The following is a 15,040-nucleotide window of genomic DNA, read 5'->3' as shown; positions in this document are numbered from 1 at the left end:
AATTTTCTGAGCTGGTCATTAAGCACAGCCATTATTAAAAATTAAATTATACAAATTTATGAGATAAATTATATTACAAACAAAGGTAACAAAACTCATTACTTTTACTATTTCACAAAACTCATTACTTTTACTATTTCACTCCATTTTACCATTTATGTGCTTCAGATTGTTAACGTCTGTGGAAATACGATATGCTCATCTCTTCCCAGCTTTCCCTTCAGGGACATCCGTCGGTAGCTTGAAATCTGCCATAGTGGGAGTATTTATACCACACGGATCAGCAGATGCTTGTTAATTGTTTTGTTGATCATCTGGACTTAAAAAGTGACAGGGATAAGTGAACAATGCAGATTAAACTTAAAAGTGTGTCAGCTCTGTAGCTCTTATGTTGTGAATAGCAGTGGACATGAAAGAAAATATCAACCAACATCCATATCAGAACTACATCGGTCAGTTGCAGCCTAGAGAGGCTATGCAATATCCGCTCGCCCCCAAGCATACTGTTAGACTCGATTTGCCGTATGGAATTTGCAATAAAAAGCATGTGCACTTTATTATTATTTATAAGTGATATGCTATACCTCATTTACATGGTGAAAGTTACAGTACACGTATATGTACCTGGGACAGACTACATAATTTTGGTGCCAAGTGCAAAATAAAAACGTTCAGCCCCTTGTTTAAAAGTCATTAAGAATTTCAAGACAGAGCAATACGGCCTCAGACAGCCATGAAGCCAGCCCCGTACCTACACACAGGCCCCCTCTCTTGTTGACTAGCTTTTCTGCCACCCAGCACATTCTCGTGAGCTGGCCAGACCCAAGTGTCCTATGCTGCCAAACTGGACAAGAGGAAGAAGCAGATGTTTCAAAATCCTGGCTCCACGACTCATCAATTCTATGATCCAATCCCTCTCTATGTCTGTTTACTCAAGTATGAAGTGGAAACACGACAACCTGTCTCACAGAAGTGTTCAGGCATAAGTGATAGCATTTATCGACTGTCCACATGTGTCACAGAGTGTTTTAGGTCCTTAATGTGTATTAGCATTTAACCTCACAACACTGCCTATAGAGGTAAGCACATTATAATCTCTTCAGTTTTATGATAAAGAAATAGGTACAAAGAGATTAAGTCCTGGTCGTATAGCTAGTAAGTGTTGGAGCAAAGTTTCAGATTCAGTTACACTCCAATTTGCTTTTAACTGCTACTTGATAATATCCACCAAAATGCCTGATATTGTAAGTGCTCAATAAATATTCTCTATTATTTAACATAAGAAAGTTCTTTGTAAACTGAAAAGAGACCTATAAATGCATTGATTACTATTGCTACAAAAACATCTTTGATCATTAATTAGAAAACGGGGCCTGGGGCAACAGGGTGGCTCAGTCAGGTAAGTGTCTGCTGTCAGCTCAGGTCATGATCCTAGGGTCTTGGAACTGAGCCCAGCATTGGGCTCCCTGCTCTGCTTCTCCCTCTCTCTCTGTCTGCCGCTCCCCTTACTCGTGCAACTCCCCTCTGTCAAATAAATAAATAAAATTTAAAAAAAAGACGGGCGCCTGGGTGGCTCAGTGGGTTAAAGCCTCTGCCTTTGGCTCAGGTCACCCACATCAGGCTCCCTGCTCAATGGGGAGCCTGCTTCCCTTCCTCTCTCTGCCTGCCTCTCTGCCTACTTGTCATTTCTGTCAAATAAATAAAATCTTTAAAATAAAGAAAAGAAAAGAAAAGAAAACAGGGTCTTATATCTCAGGGTGATAAAAATATTATATATTGCCTGTGGAAATGAAAATCAGTATCTCCTTTATAGAGATCAAGTTGATGTTGTCCATCAACTACATATGCATTTATCCTGACCCTGTATTTCCATTTCTGAATGTTTATTTGGTGTAGCTGCCAGGGGAAAAAATTACATATGTACAAAGACATTCACTGCTACATCATTAATGACAGCAAGAATTTGGAAACAACACAAGTGTCCATCAACAGAGGACTGGAAAAATAAATTATGGTACATCCATGTGATGGGATTCTATGCAGCTATAACAACAACAAAAGAATAAGCTAACTTTCTATATATTAAGAAATATCTCCAAGATCTACTAAAAATTTTTAAAAGATGTTATTTATTTATTCATTTTAGAAAGACAGAATGGGGGGGGGGAGTAGAGGGAGAGGGACTGGCAGACTCCATGCTGAGCACTGAGCCCTGCTTGAGGCTTGATCCCATGATGCCAAGACCCCCAAGACCATGACCTGAGCACAAATCAAGAGTAGGATGCTCAACGAACTGAGCTACCCAGGCACCTCAAGATCTACTAAAAATTTTTGAAGTCCAAAACAGTGTAGGTGGTAATGAAAGGGGAACATAAGTATATGCATTTATACTTGCTTATATTTACACAGAGAAACTCTAGGGATACATAAGAACTAAGAAAATAGTGAGAGGCCAGGAGTGGAGCGAGACCTTTCATGATAAATATTATTTATTTTGGATTTGAACAGGGAACACATTATATATTTTTAAATTTTTGATGATTAAATATAGAGATGTTGAACACAAGTGGAAAATATGAAATTATTTCAGGGACAATTATTTCAGAGAATAAGTAGTACAATGAAAAGATTCTAAACCTAAAGTAGTAACCTTAAATTAAATTTTAAAAAGAATCTGCCAAAGCATTTTTTTTAAAGATTTTATTTATTTGACAGAGACAGACACAGTGAGAGAGGGAACACAGGCAGGGGAGTGGGAGAGGGAGAAGCAGACTTCCTGCTGAGCAGGGAGCCCAATGTGGGGCTTGATCCCAGGATCCAGGGATCATGACCTGAGCGGAAGGCAAACGCTTAACGACTGAGCCACCCAGGCACCCCTGCCAAAGCATTTTGTTAGCCACAGGGTATTGCCAAACCTTTTTAATTTGGCACTTTAGAACTTCTGGAAACTTACATATCTTCACCAGATACTACTTTGTATTACACAAGTAGCTGATGGTAACATACAAAGGAAAAAGTATGCCTTCTCCGTGTAGTATTACGTCTTAGTTGTATATTCCCTCCTGCGAATATAGACACCTAAGGAATATATAAATGCTTTATAAAGGGGTGTATTATACTAATATTGTTGTATAACTTGTATTTTTTTAATAAATCGTGAACCCTTTTCCTTCTCAGCAAATATTAATCTACATTACCATGATTAATGGCTCCATACCTTTTCTTTAAGATGAATGTATTGTATTTTATTTAATCAGACCCCTATTAAAAGCCATTGAGGAATTTTTGTTATTATAATAACCGTGGCAAAAAAGAGAGAGAGAGATGTAGTCAAATTCTATTTTTGCTATTGTTTGAAAGAATTATTTATTTTATTTTTTTAAGTAAGCTTTACTAGCTCTAGCCCAAGGCTTGAACTGAGCACCAGAAATCAAGAGTCCCATGCTTCACCAACTGACTCAGCCAGGTGTTCCTGGAAGGATGATTTTAAGTGATGCTATTTGGAAATTATTTATTTGGGAGAAGATCATTTAGCTAAAACTTGGTTATGGTCTCCCGCGAAAGATCTTGTGAACTAGGTAATTTTGGAAAACCGGGAAATTCTAACTAAAAACGGTTTAAGATGCAGACTGCATTTAACAAAAGAGAAATCGCGGGGGCATGAGAAGCACCAGTCGGAAAGTTCTAGGTCTGCGCTCCGGTAATCCCAGGGCACAGACGTCGCTCACGCTCCGGTTAAAGCGGGCAGGACGCACAGCCTCTGAGTCCCATCCCACCGTACCCACACCGCGGGCCACACGCCGCCACAGCGTAGATGCAGAGGGGACTCATAGTAGCGATGCACCGGATGTGCGCGTGGAAGTGACTGAAATCAACCCAAGACCCATTGGTTTAACCGCATTGACGTAAGCTTCCTTTCGCTGGTCACTGGCCGCGTGGTTTGTCTATTTGAACAGTCCCCGCCCCCTAAAGAAGCCGGGTCCCTAAACCTCACTTCTCCTTCATTTCTATTGGTCTGCATTCCAGTCCATCTTCTTCTTAAGCCTGCCGATTGGTTCTCTGAGCTGGGGACCCACCCTCCCTCCCGCCCGGTTTAGAGGACAGCAGGGAAGGCGGGTGGTGGGGCCGGGGGCCTGAAGCGGCGATACCCTCGCTGGTGGCGGCAGCTGAGGCCTTAGCCGAGGCCGCGCGGTGAGTCTGGGGCCTGGCACCGACCCCTCCAAGGCGGAGGAGTGTCCAGACCCAGGGTCAGCCTGATCCGTGGTGGGGGTGGGGGGGAGCGGGAAGTCGCCCGTCTGGGACGTGGGGTCCTCTCCGTACCGGCCCCACGGGCTTGGGCGCTGTCAGAGCCCTTGACCCCCGCCCGGCGAGGCAGCACCCACCTCCTCCCGGATCCCCAGGAGCCCCCCGGGCCTTGCAGACAGCCGTGCGTCCCTGGCGCCGCGAAGGCCGGCCCAGCAGCCCCGGTACTGCCGGGGCGCCTTTGGGTCTCCATGCCCCGCACTCGCCCGCCCCCTCTTCCTGGCCACCTGCAGACTGGCCGCAGAGAGGGGCAGTGTCGGTGTGTGCCCCTCGGTCCGCCCCCTGCGGACCTCTCAAGGACCCGGTCCCCGGAGCTGAGCTGGGTTCCATCCTTGGGTTTCATCCTCTCTGCCCTCCCCGCCCCCATCCCCAGTTTCAGCCACCCCAACTTTAACTTCACAAGCCCTCACCAAGCCCTCACTAAGACTCTTGGGATATTTGACTTCCAGTACCTTCATTGATTTGTGGCTGGAGCAGGTGGGCCTGTGGGTCTCAGACCCTGTGAAGAAGATCCTGAGAAAGAGAATTCCCCGCCAGCCTCCCTCCCGGTCCTCGCAGACCCGCGGGCACACACCCCATAGTCAGTTTTCTCATCAGGGATCCTTGAGCTTCCTCTCCCCTGAAGGATGACATTTCCTTCTGCAGTCTTCTTCTTGGCGTTGGAGCATTTAATAGCTTTACAAAACCAGTTACAACCTGGTGTCTTCTTTTTTCCCCCTCTGCATCTCACAAATACTCTCAAAAATAAGAATTTTGACAATTTGATTTTCTTTTTTTTTTTTTAAGATTTATTTATTTATTTGACAGAGAAAGAGAGAGATCACAGGTAGGCAGAGAGAGAGAGGAGGAAGCAGGCTTCCTGCTGAGCAAAGAGCCGGATGCGGGACTCGATCCCAGGACCCTGAGACCATCACCTGAGCTGAAGGCAGAGGCTTAACCCACTGAGCTACCCAGGCGCCCCGACAATTTGATTTTCTAATAGAATTGAGGACATCCCTAGGTTAGATATATATGTTACTCCCATGGCAGTCTGGGCTGAGCCCTATTTTGGCCACTTTCCCCCTAGATTGTAGGCCCCGTGATGGAAGGGATAGTCCCTAATTGAGGAATGAATGTCTGATCTCAGGAACTAGTCAGTCTCTTAGCTCAAGTACTACAGTTCCAAGTACTCCTATTTTATGGAACCGCCCTGTCCAACACAATCACCACCAGCCGCAGGTGGCTTAGAGCACTTGAAACGTGACGAGTCCACATGGAGATTGCCACGTGGGCAGTGGATTTTGGAGACTTAGGACAAAAAGAGAATGGACACTGTATCAATACCTCTTATGTTGATGACATGTTGAAATGATACTTTGGATATATTGGGTTTAAAAAATGTATTAATGTCTCCTGTTTCTTTTTACCTTTTTTGATACGGCTACCAGGGAATGTCAAATGACACTTGTGGCTTGTATTGTATTTCTACTGGCCGGTGCTGCTATAGGATAATCCACGTCCCTCTTTAAATTGAACACCTTGAGGGGGCGCCGAGGTGGCTCAGTTTAAAGCGTCTGCCTTTGGCTCACGTCATGATCCCAGGGTCCTGGGATCGAGCCCTGCATCAGGCTCTTTGCTCAGCAGGGAGCCTGTTTCCTCCTCTCTCTCTCTGCCTGCCTCTCCGCCTACTTGTGATCTCCGTCTGTCAAATAAATAAATAAAATCTTAAAAAAAAAAAAAGGTAAATTGAACGCCTTGAGGAAAGGAACAGCCTTAGGCTTGTTTTATTCTCTCTTTACTTCCCCATCTCTAGTGCCTGGCACTGGGCCGTGTCAGTAGTAGTCATAGTGATAATAATAGCTAACAATTACTAAGCACTCACTGTGTGCCTGGCACTGTTCGAAGCACTTGTTAACATTTATTAACTCGTTTAACCCTCACATCAATGCTATGAGTTAGGTAATGTTACCCTGCTGCTGGGATATTTTAAGTATTTTCCTCAAGAATATAATTTTGATATGATTTTTTTAGGTTTTGTTTATTTATTAGAGATAGAGAGCACAAGAGGAGGCATGGGGGCAGACCGAGGGAAAGGGAGAAGCAGACTCCCCCTGAGCAAGGAGCCTGATGCGGGGGCTCGGTCCCAGGACCCTGGGATCATGACCTGAGCCAAAGGCACATGCTTCACCGACTGGGCCTCCCAGGCGCCCTGTAATTTTGGACTGGATTTGAACCTAGGTAGTCTGGCTCCACAGCCCACAGTTTTACCTTGTCTGCTACGCCACCTGTTTTTTGTTTTTTTAAGATCTTATTTATTTATTTGACAGAGATCTGAAGTAGGCGGAGAGGCAGGCAGAGAGAAAGGTTGGAGCAGGCTCCCTGCCAAGCAGAGAGCCCAATGTGGGGCTCGATCCCAGGACCCTGAGATCATGACCTGAGCCCAAGGCAGAGGCTTCACCCACTGAGCCACCCAGGCACCCTATGCTGCCTGCTTAAATGCCAGTCACTGTTGACTAAATCAGGGCTTTCTGTATGCTCCTCGGTGAGGTCTCCCAACCTTTTTAGGATCTCCTTCCTGCCCTGGGAGGGGTGGAGACCTGTATTGAGGAACCCTGGCCGTAAAGAAATAAATTCATCACCCATGGTTTGTGATGCAGAGCATTCAAGGAAGTTTCTCTCCAAAGAACCTCAGGCCAAGATGCTGGGAACCGGACCCGCTGCCGCCACCGCAGCCACCACCACGTCTAGCAATGTGAGCGTCCTGCAGCAGTTCGCCAGTGGCCTGAAGAGCCGGAATGAGGAGATCAGGGCCAAAGCCGCCAAGGAGCTCCAGCACTACGTGACCATGGAGCTTCGAGAGGTTGGGGCTTCCGTGATTCGTCCAGGGGTGTTTGGTCCAAATGTTCTAGCAGCGGTTTAGATTCCTTTTGACAACTCAGGGAGGGTTTGGAACATGAGGCCTCTAATCCCTCCTGTCTGTAGAACGCCCAGGTTCCTTTGCAGCGGTTGGATGGTTCTATGGCACATCCAGAATATGGCATATTCTAGACCTTCAGTTCCTTCCATCTGACAGCAGTGGTTGGGATGGGTTTAGAGAGTTGGTAGCCTGGGACTTTCTAGAGAGTCAGCTCAAGTGACGTCAGGACGGTGTCTTGTTCGTCCTTGGAACGCCGGGATGTCGCCGGCTCGACAAGTGTTTGTCCCATAAACAGATGCCACAGTTTACAACTGTGAAAGTGGGCAGCAGCTTTGTCCTCTTTGGGTTGAGCTATGCCCACCAGCTGCTGCTCAGTCTCCCCCCTCCCCCTGGAAGCTGCCCCCTCCCCCACCCCTGCCCCAGCTTCAGGGAGTCAGCGGAAGCTGTTCTGAGTACACCTTCCTTTGCAGATGAGTCAGGAGGAGTCTACTCGCTTCTATGATCAGCTGAACCATCACATTTTTGAACTGGTTTCCAGCTCAGATGCCAACGAGAGGAAAGGTGGCATCTTGGCCATAGGTAAGGACGGAGTCTCTGGTGAGAGTAACAGCTGGGAATAAAGGGTGGCTCAGCTTTGTGTCCACTGCACCTGTGTCTGCTATGTACTGATGCCCCGTTCTTATCTATTTAAGGAATTTTTAAGGAGCCTTTTGGCTTTCCGTGTCCTTATTCCGGGATGAATTGTAGCAGCATGGGCAGAGCTGGTATTTTCAGATCCAGAGTCTGAGACCTGTGGCACAGCTTTTCTAGGGCCAGATAGTGGCCTCGCTGAGACTAGAAGCCACCCACCCTTCTGCCACCCCACGTGGCTTGTCACAGGCTCGGGTGTCCCCCTAGAGCAGTTTGGCGTAGCAGGGCTCACGAACGGAAGGGAGAGGCGGCGAACAGATGAAAAGCATGTCGTCCGCCAATCCCAGGGCCTGGTTTGGTGGATTCCTGTTCATTCTCAGTTCGTTCTCGTTTTCTTCTTGGGAAAATAAAGTATCTGTGCTAAAATGAAGTTATTTTGCTTTAGGTAAGTAGTTCTGGCACAAATATCAAGTCTTTTGCTTTACAATGAAAACTATACCCATCCTTCCCATCTGGAAGTTGCATTCTGTGCTCGAAGTAGAAGGAAGAGGCCACTTGCCAGCGTTCCTTGCAGGCAGCCGCTCTCCGGGGTAGGCCGCGCCCAGGCAGCCGCCCTCTGGGGTCGGCCGCGCCCGTCCTCACCCTTGGCCTCCCTCTCTTTCCCAGCCAGCCTCATAGGAGTGGAAGGTGGAAATGCCACTCGCATCGGCAGATTCGCGAACTATCTGCGGAACCTCCTCCCCTCGAATGACCCAGTCGTCATGGAGATGGCATCCAAGGCCATTGGCCGCCTCGCCATGGCAGGCGACACTTTTACGGCTGAGTATGTGGAGTTTGAGGTGAAGCGAGCCTTGGAGTGGCTGGGCGCCGACCGCAACGAGGGCCGGAGACACGCCGCTGTGAGTGCCCGTGGGGCGGGGCCCCCCCACAACGGGCTCAGGTCCCTTAACCGCAGACAGTGAGGGAACGTTCTAGGCAAAGCCACTGTGCTTCTTAGGGTCCTTCAGTTCTGTCCTGAATCCCTTTCTCTTTTTGCCCTGAGCTCCATATCTGAAGAGAAAACTTAGAGTTCTCTTTTGTTGCTGGAGAGGGAGCCCTAAGTGCATCGCATACCTTGACCTCTGATTTTCTAGAATCAACATTGCCTCCTAAGCATTAGGCACCCCTCAGCCATAGTCAAGAGAAGAAGCCACAAGCCAGAAGGTTTCCAAATCCCCAGACAACTGTCTGTGCGATCCTCTCAGTGTCTGTCAAGGTCCCTGTGCTGTCCCCTGGGAGAACGGAGGGACTAAGAATAGGGGAGGAGCAGGGGCCGCAGGGCCTTCACCCCCCCCCCCCCCCCCGCTGGGAGCAGGGGCCTGCCTCCTTTCAGGCCTTTCTTGTCTTATTTATTTGTTTGTTTGTTTGTTTGTTTAAATTTATCGATTTGAGAGTGAGAGAGAGTGCGGGGGAGGGGCAGAGGGAGAGGAAGAGAAAGCCTCAAGCAGCCTCCCTGCTGAGGATGAGCCTGAGGCGGGACTCAGTCTCAGGACCCGGAGATCACAGCCTGAGCTGCTGGCCGACCGCACCACTCAGGCGCCCCTCTTGTTTGTTTTTTAAGCATTTATTGATCGATTAGTACCTGGCCCAGACTTCCTCTCTCCCCGCTGGCTATTCTGCATTGGGGGAGTGGGAGCCTCTTTTCCTCCTCTCTTGGTGTATCTCCACTTCTTTTTTTTTTTTTTTAAGAAGGCCCCATGCCCATTGTGGAGCCCAACGTGGGGCTTGAACCCATGACTAAGAGATCAAGACCTCAGCTGAGATCAAGAGTTGGACCCTTAACTGACTGAGCCAACTAGGTACCCCAACATTCCCACTGCTTTTTGAGGCTCGCCCCTGAAAAAGGCAGGTTTGGAGGAGCAGACTTTCAAGCTGTGAGATGAGGGAGTCTGTCCTTAAGAGAGAGGATCGGGGAGGGGGCAGCGCCTAAGTAGCTCAGTCAGTTAAGCATCTGCCTTCAGCTCAGGTCATGATCCCAGGGTCTTTGGGTCGAGCCCCGCATTGGGCTCCCTGCTCGGCGGGGAGCCTGCTTCTCCCTATCCCTCTGCAGTTCCCCCTGCTTTTGCTCTCTTAAATAAATAAATAAAATCTTTAAAAAAAATAAAAAGAGAGAGAGAGGGAATCTAGGAATGAATGTGGTAGGGATCAAAGTGTCATTTGGATCCTTTCCGGTTGGCTCCCTCTTTAGAAGCCAGCCCCACAAGGGGGGATCCTCGTACTGGGGGAGGGACAGATACATGGAGCTTGGTTCAAGTCCGCTTTGTCCTTCCTGACTCTGAAATTTAGAGCAGCCTCTGACCTTCAGTTTCTTCCACTTTCAGATGAACATAATAGCAAGATTAAAAATCAAATGGCATTATTAGTTCATTCAATAAATGCTTATCGATTAATGCTGTGTTCCAGGGATGGTTTTAGGCTGTCAGTGGGGCAGTATACAAAGTATAAAACACATCTACCTTTCAGAGCTTATGTTTTTTGTTTTTTGTTTTTTGTTTTTAAACAAGACCTTGTAGGTCTTGTGTTTTGTTTGTTTGTTTGTTTTAAGATTTTATTCATTTACCTGTCAGAGAGCACCAGCAGGCAGAGTGGCAGGCAGAGGCAGAGAGAGAAACAGGCTCCCTGCTCGACAAGGAGCCCAATGTGGGACTCGATCCCAAAACCCTGGGATCATGACCTGAGCCGAAGGCAGCTGCCTAACTGACTGAGCCACCCAGGCATCCCCAGTGCTTATGTTCTAACATGAAGAGCATCCTGGGTTTGTAAGCACCCTAGGATAACGAACACTGAGATGTTTGATCAATTTTATTTTTACTCCTACGTCCCCAGAGATTCCTAGCTAGGAGGGTGGACAAGTTCGCTCTCCTCCTGACGCATATTTATGCTCCAGGATGATAAGAGGCCTATCGCGACAGAACCAAACTGTCGATACAGATGAGAGTCCTCTGTGTGCTTTTCTCTCCCAGGTTCTGGTTCTCCGGGAGCTGGCCATCAGCGTCCCCACCTTCTTCTTCCAGCAAGTGCAGCCCTTCTTTGACAACATTTTTGTGGCCGTGTGGGACCCCAAACAGGCCATCCGAGAGGGAGCCGTAGCCGCCCTTCGTGCCTGTTTGATTCTCACCACCCAGCGTGAGCCAAAGGAGATGCAGAAGCCTCAGTGGTACCGGGTGAGCATGTGGCCATCCCACCCCCTGCAGAGCACGTTACGTACAGCATCGTCTGGCCCAAAGGGCTGCCACGGGGCCTTGCCACAGAGCAGGCGTCACATTTGCATGGGTCTCCAGTGATTTCGTAAGCTCAGTACGAATCAGTAGTTATTCCATTGGATTTCTCTAAAGCAAAGATCTGTTGGTAGCCACGCCATTATTTTACATACCACTAAGAATGAAAATGTGATCCAGTTAAACTGACTCACTTTCTTCTTGTCAACACTTATAAGAGCTCTCTTCTTAGAGCTTTTAAATTATAGAAAAATGTATATCTGAGAAGCAGCAACATACAATGATACTTAGAAACTCTTAAATCATAAAAAATATACTCTTAAGTTATAGAAAAATGGGTATCTGAGAAGCAGCAACATACTTAGAAAGGGCTGATTTTCTCTCCTCCAGCATCATAAGCCCTGTGCTCCTTGCTGGTGCCAAAAAACCTTAACCAAGGGGCTTATACTGCAAAGAGAGCCCTGAACTTGGTATTGGAGACCTGGGTTCTAGGCTTGGCACAATTTGCTGTGTGAACTTGGACAAGCCATTTAATTTCCTGGAGCCTCTGTTGTTCATCTAAGTAGGGATGGTCGTGGTCTCTGCCTCATGGTGTTGTGCGGGTTCAAGCTAAATTAAAGGAGAGAACTTGGAAACTGCGTATCATTGATGTTGCTGGTACAAGCCACTGAGCAGGCCTGGTCACACCGCAGAACCCTCTGTGTAGACGGGGTAGGCCTGTGTTCTTTCTGCCTTTGGACCTTGGGTAATTAACACATTCTGTATCTCTCCTAGCACACATTTGAAGAAGCAGAGAAAGGGTTTGATGAGACATTGGCCAAGGAGAAGGGCATGAACCGGGATGATCGCATCCATGGAGCCTTGCTTATCCTCAACGAGTTGGTCCGCATCAGCAGCATGGAGGGAGAGGTGAGAGGCCATGTCAGAAGGGAGTCTGCTTTCCCACATGCCATTCCGTGAACAGGACAGGCGAGATCCTTGTCCTTACGAGGATATGATGTAAGGGACACAGGCGATAAGCAAGTAAGCAAGGTCATTTCAGAAAAGCACTAAGTCCTAGGTAGTAACGGGATGGAGGGGAGCAGAGGGAGAGGATGACTTCCTCGCCGGGGTGGTGCTGTTTGAGCTGAGACCTGCGGGACATGGAGGGGTGAGCCTTGCAATAGGCAGGGAGATTGCGTGCCAGGTGGAGGCTTTGAGGTGGGAGAGAGTTGACAAGGTTGGGAAACAGAAAAAAAGGGACATGTGGGTGGGGCACAAGACCAAGGGAGAGAGGGGAGGGGCCAAATTCGGAGGCCTCATGGTTCGTGGTAAGCACTGGCTTTTATTCTCACTGCAAAAATCTGGGGTGTGGATACTGGGGAGTGGTATGAGGACCTTCTTTTTAATAATCATTGGTAACTTGTGGGGCCAAGCTTGTGCAGGGGCAGGAATGAAAGCAAGAGACTAGTTAGGGGGTGTGGTTAAAAGTCCAGCATTTTTGTTGGGGAAGTAGCCTGGGAGAGAAAAACTGGGAGGCAGCAGGAGAGGCCGGCGAGCCGTCACAAGACAGCGAAGGAGAGTGGGCTGGAAGCATGCCAGGCTCCCATGCAGGGCCACCGTGGGGGCCTCAGGCCACAGTTGGCTCTCCGGGGAGGCCCGCCCCAGCATTGCTCCCGTGTGCTTTCCTTGGCTAGAGGCAGCCAGCCCATGGCAGGTGCGGCCGTGCCACCAACATGGTGACATTCTCAGAGTCACAGCAGGGGCCCTTGGTCAACTACGCTGCTTGTAGTTGGGGGTTTGGTTCTCCTGGCTGCCTGGGGGCCTATTGAAGTGGCCTGGGCGGGTGATGGTGGTGAGCTCCACCGGTGTTGGCAGTGTAGACTCATGGTGTAGCTTCCGTGTCAGTCTGCTGGATGCAGGATATATGTGGGAGTAGAGCTCTGTCCACGAGTCCGCCTCCGGGGAGTGAGCTGGTGTGCAATTTTGCCCTTGGGCTTCTTGCTTTAATAGACCTGGAGGTCATTTGGTAATGGCCGTGCTGTAGTGTGGGGCTGCACCTGCTGCTGTGTGTGTAGGACCCAGGAATCTAGCTGGGAATCTTCGCTCCTCTCTCTACTGTGTGACTTGGGCACATTATTTTACTTCCTTTAGCCTCATTTTCCTTGCTTTTCACGGGGATCTCATCCACCTCCTTGGGCTCCTGTGAGGTTAATAAATACAGTCAGCCCTTGAACAACACAGGTTTGAACTGCATGGGTCCATGTATATGTGGATTTCTTTTTTTCAGTAAAAATGTTGGGAAGTTTTTTGGAGGTTTGTAACATCTGGAAACCCAACAGATGAATCACGTAGCCTAGAAACATTGACTAAGAAGTTAGGTATGTCACAAATACATAAGATCTGTGTAAATACTAGTCTCTTTCATTCCTACCACAAAATATACACAAATCTATTACACAAATTAGAAATTTACCTGAACTTACGCACACCAGCACTTACAAAATACATACGGCACCGTTCACAATCTAGAGAAACGTGAACAAATTTGAAGATATGAATATTAAATCCTAACTGCATAAAATTTGCGTGACATGCTGTCTTCTATAGTAGTTCTGTAGCCACTTGCTGTTGCTGTTGCCATGAGCTCAAGAGTTGTAAATGTCTGGCTAAAATGCTGTGCGAGGCTCATCTTCTGTGTGCGCTGTTCACCCTTCCAGTAAATAACACGTCGCCGTGAAAAGTGCCCTGTCGCACTTCTCCTGTGTTTTCCGTCACATTTAGTGCAGTACCGTAACCTTGAATAACATTATGGAACCGGGGGGCACTTGGGTGGCTCAGTGGGTTAAAGCCTCTGCCTTTGGCTCAGGTCATGATCCCAGAGTCCTGGAATCCAGCCCTGGGGGCTCTGTGCTCAGTGGGGAGCCTGCTTCTTCCTCTCTCTCTGCCTGCCTCTCTGTCTACTTGTGATCCTTCTCTCTCTCAAATAAATAAGTAATAAAATCTTAAAAAAAAAAACACTATGGAACTGGACCAAGAGCCACTAGTGAGAGAGTCAAGAAGCAAGTCATGATGTTCTAAGAAAGGTGAATTGCTTGCGGGACACTGATTAAGGTCTGCAACTGTGCCTGCCCTCCGTTTCAAGACAAAGGAATCCAGCATGAGGACTGTTGCAAAAAAGGAAAAGGAAATCCGTGAAGCTGTTGCTGCAGCTATGCCAACGGGCACAAAAATCATGTGCTTTTTGAAAAATCTCTTTTTATCTCATACTGAACATGCAGCTTTTATGTGGGTACAGGATTGCCATAAGAAAGGCACACTCCCAGACTAACATGATTCAAGAAAAAGGGAAATCATTATCTGACAACTTTAGAGCAAAAGGAGGGTGAAGAACCGAAAGCTGGAGAATTGAATACCAGCAAAAGATGGTTTGATAAGTTTGGAAAGAGGTTTGACTTTAAAAAAAAAAAAAGTCCAGATAACAGGAGAAGCCGCTGCTTCTGACTAAGAGGCAGCAGATGAGTTCCCAGAGGCCATAAAGATGATCACTGAAGAGAAAGGATATGTGCCTGAATAGGCCTTTAATGCAGACGAAAGTGTCTTACTCCGGAAAAGAAAATGCCACAAAGGACATTTATTAGGAGGAGAAGCAAGCACCAGGATTCCAGGCAGGAAGTGGCAGGCTAATTCTCTCACTGTGCAACATAGTCTAGTTTTATGATCAGGACGGCCCTTATCTATAAGTTGCTAGCCCTGGAGCTTTGAAGGGAAGAGATAAACACCACAAGAACTCTGCTTTGTCTCTGAAGTCAAGATGTACCGTGCCAGTAAGGGACCGTCTTTTGAAATTCTTGTAATATTGGACAACATCCCTGGCCACCCAGAACCCCGGGAGTACCAGCCATCAAAATCACCTACCTGCCCCCAAATACAACGTCTCTAATTCAGCCTCCAGATCTGGGTCATGACTTTAAGG

General features: G+C 47.7%; 1 protein-coding gene across 2 annotated transcripts in view; it reads left to right on the top strand.

Moving 5' to 3' along the window:
* The first annotated feature begins 4,093 nt into the window (after positions 1-4,093).
* Positions 4,094-15,040, top strand: part of MTOR (mechanistic target of rapamycin kinase) — a 126,310-nt gene continuing 115,363 nt past the window's right edge. Inside the window, exons 1-6 of one of the 2 annotated variants that reach the window (XM_059375478.1) lie at positions 4,094-4,191; positions 6,966-7,141; positions 7,669-7,777; positions 8,495-8,727; positions 10,831-11,031; positions 11,860-11,994. In XM_059375478.1, the coding sequence (XP_059231461.1) occupies positions 6,980-7,141; positions 7,669-7,777; positions 8,495-8,727; positions 10,831-11,031; positions 11,860-11,994 (840 nt within the window). In that variant the 5' untranslated portion in view covers positions 4,094-4,191; positions 6,966-6,979. Of the gene's footprint in view, positions 4,192-6,938; positions 7,142-7,668; positions 7,778-8,494; positions 8,728-10,830; positions 11,032-11,859; positions 11,995-15,040 lie in introns of both variants that reach the window. The other variant, XM_059375479.1, reaches the window with a different exon arrangement.

Source organism: Mustela nigripes, chromosome 14 (genome assembly GCF_022355385.1).
Source record: "Mustela nigripes isolate SB6536 chromosome 14, MUSNIG.SB6536, whole genome shotgun sequence".
NCBI classification, from domain to species: Eukaryota; Metazoa; Chordata; class Mammalia; order Carnivora; family Mustelidae; genus Mustela; species Mustela nigripes.
This window is presented reverse-complemented; position numbering and strand designations above follow the sequence as displayed.